The sequence below is a fragment of the Propithecus coquereli genome, unplaced genomic scaffold (assembly GCF_000956105.1).
Source record: "Propithecus coquereli isolate 6110/MARCELLA unplaced genomic scaffold, Pcoq_1.0 Scaffold69, whole genome shotgun sequence".
Lineage (NCBI taxonomy): Eukaryota > Metazoa > Chordata > Mammalia > Primates > Indriidae > Propithecus > Propithecus coquereli.
The window spans coordinates 1362333-1368389 of record NW_012152951.1 but is presented as its reverse complement, the minus strand read 5'-3'; the positions used below and the strand labels follow the sequence as shown (position 1 = coordinate 1368389).

Genomic DNA, 6057 nt, shown 5'->3' with positions numbered 1-6057 from the left:
TATAAAGATGTGTGCCATGCCAAACCAAACCAAACCAAACTAAACAAAGCATTGGTTACAGAACTCTAAAGTTTACAGGGCCTTCAAATAGTCTGTATACATATAGTGTAGATTACAATAAATATAAATAAGCTATCTGAAGACAATTATAATTAAAGCCAAGTTTTATATAAATAATCGAATACAAAGAAATTTGATGCTATAATGTAATTGTTTTCTATTAAACTGAAAATGCATTATTGGTGTTTTGCTAAGTTTCGGTAAGGATTGGAAAAGGTGATGAATAAGAACATAAAATATAGTGTTCCATCTTCTAAGTTTTTACAATTTTTACTTAACCACATCGTTATATATTCTTTTTCCTTCTGGCTGAATAGGAATTATCTCGATAACATTTGAGTAAATTTATCCATTAAAAGATAGGCTTACTGGAGAAAAAAAACCAACGAATTTCCAAATGGGTTACCAGCTTTATCTGTGAGAAATGATATAACAGATTACCAAAGAATTTGTTGAGCAATTTTCTTGAAACTATTTCAGTGCAAAGCAGACACTAAGTTCATCTTATATGAAATTGAGTAGGTATGAAGCAACTGATGTTTGAGAAAGACTTTTTAGGAGGAAATGAAATAGTTCAGCAATTGTCTCTCCAGTAAAAAATGAGGATTTTTAAAAATATTTTAGCTTGAAGAAAGGGCTAGTTAAAAACAACCACCATCATCAATAGCTAACCAGAAATCAAAACTGAAACTTAGTGGAAGGGTATAAGGAAGGTGGCAAGAGTTGGATTTTTTTAAAAATTGCGGTAAAATGTACATTACAAAATTTACCAGATTTTTAACTGTACGATTCAGTGGCTTTAAATATATTCACCATGTTGTGTAACTATCATCAATTTCTATTTTCAGAACCTTTCATCATCCAAAATATTAATAGAAGTTCTGTGCCCATTAAACAATAACTCTTCATTCTCTCCCAGCCCTTAGCTCCCCACTCCTGATAGGGTTTCTTCTTTCTGTCTCTATGAATTTGCCTCTTCTATGTACCTCATATAGGTGGAATAATAATATTTTTCCATTTGTGTTTGGCTTATTTCACTTAGCATAATGTTTAAAAGTTGTACATGTTGTAGAAGGTATCAGAACGCCTTTTTGTGGCTATATAATATTCCATTGTATGTATATACCACATTTTGTTTTTTCATCTGCCAAATAGACACCTGAGTTGCTTCTCTTCTTAGGCTATTGTAAATAATACTTTAAACATTAGTGTGTAAATATCTGCTCAAGGCCCTGTTTTCAATTCTTTGGGATATATACCTAGAAAGAGAATTGCTGGATCATATATAATAGTTCTATATTTAAATTTGTGAGGAACTGCCAAACTGTTTTCCACACTGACTACACCATTTTACATCGCCACTGGCAATGCCCAGGGGTTCCAATTTCTCCAGATTTTCATCAACATTTGTTACAGTCTATCTATTTTTTCGATAGTACCATCCTTTGGGGCATGAGGTGACATCTCATTGTAATTTTGATTTGCATTTCCCTAATGACTAATGACTAATGAGTATCTTTACATGTCCTTATTGGTCATTTGTTTATCTTCTTTGGAGAAATGCCTATTCAGGTCCACTGACTATTTTTTAATTGGTTTTGTTATTGTGGTTGTTGAGTTATAATTCTTTATATATTCTAGATATTAATCCTTTATAGATATATGATTTACAAATATTTCTCCCTATTTTGTGTGTTGTCTTTTTGCTTTCTAAATAGTGTCTTTTGATGCATAAAAATTTTTAATTTTGATAAAGCCTTACTTGTTTTTTTCTTTCATTACCTGTGCTTTTGGTATCATATCTAAGAAATCCAATGTCATGAAGATTTTTCCTGATGTTTTCTTTGAAGAGTTTTATAGTTTTAGCTCTTATGTTTAGATATTTGATCCATTTTGGGTTGATTTTTGTGTATGATGTAAGGTAAGAGTTCAACTTAATTCTTTTGCATGTGGGTGGCCAGTTTTCCCAGCACCATTTGTTGAAAACACTGTCCTTTCCTCATTGAATGGTCTTGGCATCTTGTTGGAAACCAATTGACCACATATGTGAGGATTTATTTCTGGGCTTTCTATTCTGTTCTATTGGTTATATGTCTATTGTTATGCTAGTCCCACACTGGTTAGATTACTGTCATTTTGCAATAAGTTTTGAAATCAGGAAATACGAGTCTTCCAGCTTTGTTCTTTTTCAAGATTGTTTTATCTTGAGATTCCATGTGAATTTGGATGGGGTTTTCTATTTCTGCAAAAAAAAAAAATTGGGATTTTGATAGTGATTGCATAAATTTATAGATTGTTTTGAGTAATATTGTCATCTTAACAATATTAAACCTTGCATTCCATGAACACAGGGTATCTTTCCATTTATTTAGGTCTTCTTTAATTTCTTTCAGCAATGTTTTGTAGTTTTCAGTATACAAGTCTTCTGCCTATTAAATTTATTCCTAAGTATTTTATTCTTTTTGATCTTATTATAAATGGAATTGCTTTCTTAATTTCCTTTTATCAAAATACAACTGATTTTTGTGTTTTGATTTTGTGTTCTGCAACTTTGTTGAATTTATTAACTCTGCCGATCTTTTTGGAAGCGTTAGGACTTAAACCATGGCATCTGTGGACAGAGATAATTTCATCTCTTTTCCAATTTGGATGCTTTTAATTTTTTTTTCTTGCCTAATTGCTCCAGCCAGAACTTCCAGTACTATGTGAAGTGGTGGAAGCCATCAAAAGTACCAATCAGCCTTCAGAACATACAATCCTGATATTTGGAGGACAAGGGCCTTTTTGCCCACCCTGGCTCCAGCAAGCCACACCAGAAATGCGGGCTGCTGCCATTGTAGCTGCCCGACACAGGCCTGAGGGATGGACAATGGTAACCACTGCCATATGTGAAAGGCTGAAATTCACTGAAATTTACCCTCCATTTTATGAAGGTCTCCCCTGGACGCTCCAAGGTTTTGATGAGACTCTAGAGTTCCAATATATAGATTCCTGACTTAGGATGGTTGGACTTAAGATTTTTTGACTTTGTGATGGTGTGAAAGCAATACACATTCAGTAGAAACCCTACTTCCAGTACCCATATAATAATTCTGTTTTTCACTTTCAGTACAGTATTCAATAAAGTACGTGAAGTATTCAATACTTTATTATAAAATAGCCTCTGTGTTAGATGATTTTGCCCAATGTTAGGCTAATATAAGTGTTTTGAGCACATTTAAGTTAGGCTAGGCTAAGCTGTGATGTTCGTCTGGTTAGGTGTATTAAATGCATTTTTGACTTACCATATTTTCGACTTATGATGGGGTTTATCAGGACCCAACTCCCATCATAAGTCAAGATCATCCATGATTACTTCAGACAGTTCCTGCCTGTTCAGTGGTTATTTAGGTGAAGGGATAGATTACTAGAGCTTCCTACTCTGCCGTCTTCCGTGATGTCCCTCCCGCAAGAGCTGTATTTCTCATCTGCCCTGGTCACTTCTTCCAGCCTGATAACTCTTTGTTTCAATAAAGTCAGGATCTTGGGGTAAATTCTTTGTGGGACAGTTGGCTTCACTTTGTTTCAAAGCCACAGATTTTACTACTGATCCTGATTTTTAATTGCACAAATGTGATATGACACACTTTTGTAATTAAAAAATAAATCTTGAATGTGATTGTGGAGATAATTCAATTAAATTTTACTTGCTTCTGAAGTCTGTGTAAATCTAAATCAGGCAGAAACTTTTTGTATATGATTTGTTTACATTTAAAAGCCACAACTGACCCATTTAAAATATTTTTTCAATGACAAATCAGTGAAACAATGTCTTAGGAACATTTTTATCTGTTCTGTTCTGCAACCAACTTTTTTGTCAGTCAAGCATTAGCTTAATGAAAAAGAAACATCGGTCCTCTGTCCTGCATTTTCACCATCGTTTTCCCCCTGTCGGAATAATCTTAGATTTAGAATGTTAAAGAAAAGCAGTAAGAAAACTATGAGGGCTTTCTGGAAAGTATCCAGCCGTGTAACCGTTCTCATTATATTAACAATGGCTGGATACTTTCCGGAAAGCCCTCGTATATCACACTTTTATTAGGAAACAAAGTTTATAACTTTTTTCACAAAGATGGTGAATGTTGGAGCTTCCCATGTGAAGATAAACTATTCATTTACAATTTTAAAAAATACAGTGTTTCCAGCAGCTTCCTTTGGCATTACTAACATTTCCCACACTCTTGTGACGATATGGCTATCTAATCATTAGTTTCTGCTTCAAAATGTTCTTGATTCATGCTTTACTTCTGAAAAACAATAAAATAGATGCGTGGGGGGTTGTTTTGTATGTAAGAAAAGATCTATTAACTTGTTTTATTCTAAGAAAGATTTTCCCTTGCCATGAGATGAATATATTAATACATCTTTTGACCAAACAATCAGATTTTCTTCTTCTAGCAAGAGAACCCTTCCGAACTTGGAGACGACCACAGCGGCTGAGGCCGGGCAGCAAGGCTTTCTTGCAAATCCTTTGGCATTGTTCTCTCTGGCTTTCTAGAGAACGTTCTAGAGACAGGCTTCTAGAACTTTCTCCTTCCTGGCCTTACTGAGACTCCCTCTTAGGTTTTGCTTCTCTTTGATTTTTCTTCTAGCTCGAGGAGCAAAGCTCCATGTGAACTATTTCTTTTGAAGCTTTAAGGAAAAAAATAAAATAAAAGGCTAAGCACTGACTATGGAGAATGAGAGGGATCAGCTTTCAACTCTTCAATGTTTCCAGCATGAAACTGTCCTGTTTCGTGCCTGCTGCTGCTGTCCCTTTACAGTGGAGGTTGTCTGCTGAGGGACCCCTGACTCAGCTGCGGAAGCTCAGTTTTCCGGCCCAGGTAGTGGCCTGCTGCCTGGTCCCCACCCTGCCCCACGGCGCAGGCTGGGAGGGCCGGGGCTGTTTCACTTCTCCCCTCCCCAGCAGGCCAGCCTGGCTCCGCACGCCTCACCATCGCCCTCTCTCCCCACCGCCCGCCCCGTCTCTCTCTCCTCCACGTGTCCCTGGCTCCTCTTCCTCTGTGCCCGCTCTTCTCAGAAGTTAGCTTACAAAGCAAAGTTGTAACTTTGAATTCCTGTTTTTCCAACTACCCTCATGTGACAGGATATCTACTTATTGGAGGTTTTCCCTAAATTCAAGAGCCCTTTAAAAGGGACTGCTTCCTCTGAGCTTCTTTTCATCAGGGCAGCTCTGGGAGCTCAGGCTAGGTGGTGGCGGGGGCAGTCAGGCGCCCTGGCAGTTTTGTTTCTGTCCCACACTCCTCTCCATCCGTGGAAGAGAAGGATAAGCCGTGGGCCATGAGGCTGGCCCTGCTCCTGGTTTTTGTCTCTGTCATTCCGGGTGCTGTGCAGCTCTTGGGTAAGTCTGCTCTGAGGCAGGGGCCTTCGGACTTGGGGGGCCTCTGCCACCCCTTCCTCTTCTGGGTTCATGGTAATGGATTCCTTCCAACACCTGGACGTGGAGGGCAGCCCCCGCCCCTGCACCATGCACGCCAGGGCCAAGTTGCTTTCATCTGGTGGCCAGGCCTGGAAGCTGGGAGCTGGGGGAGGGAGGAGGCTGCTTCTCTGGCCTCAGGTGTTGCTTGGCCCAGAGCCCCACAGAACTTTCTGACTTCTGCCGTTTCGCATTGCTCCTTCCCCCTTTCATTCCTGCAGGGATTTCCTGCTCTGTGGCTTGCTCATTCTAGCTTCCGATTCCCAATATTCCTATCTACCTCCCCAACAACAAAATACCTTCTGAGTGTCTTTGGCCGAAAGGAGGACGGCATGGTGTCTCCCCCATCCTACTTCCAAGGATAGGATCCCAGATCATCCCTTCGAAAGCAATTCCATGCAGATTTTCACGCTCAACTTTCTCTGTGAACCATTTTAATCATGTTTTTTTTATTGCTAGAAAGTTCACCCTTATCTGTATTCTAAATTGTTCAAACTGCTACATAAGCAGATTCATTCCTGGGTTTTTTTTTTTTTTTTTTT

General features: G+C 38.4%; 1 protein-coding gene across 1 annotated transcript in view; it reads left to right on the top strand.

Annotated features, from left to right (window-relative positions):
- The first annotated feature begins 5254 nt into the window (after nt 1–5254).
- Nucleotides 5255–6057, top strand: part of MRC1 (mannose receptor, C type 1) — a 120483-nt gene continuing 119680 nt past the window's right edge. The window contains exon 1 of the mRNA XM_012660897.1: nt 5255–5440. Within this exon, the coding sequence (XP_012516351.1) occupies nt 5380–5440 (61 nt within the window). The 5' untranslated portion in view covers nt 5255–5379. The remainder of the gene's footprint in view (nt 5441–6057) is intronic.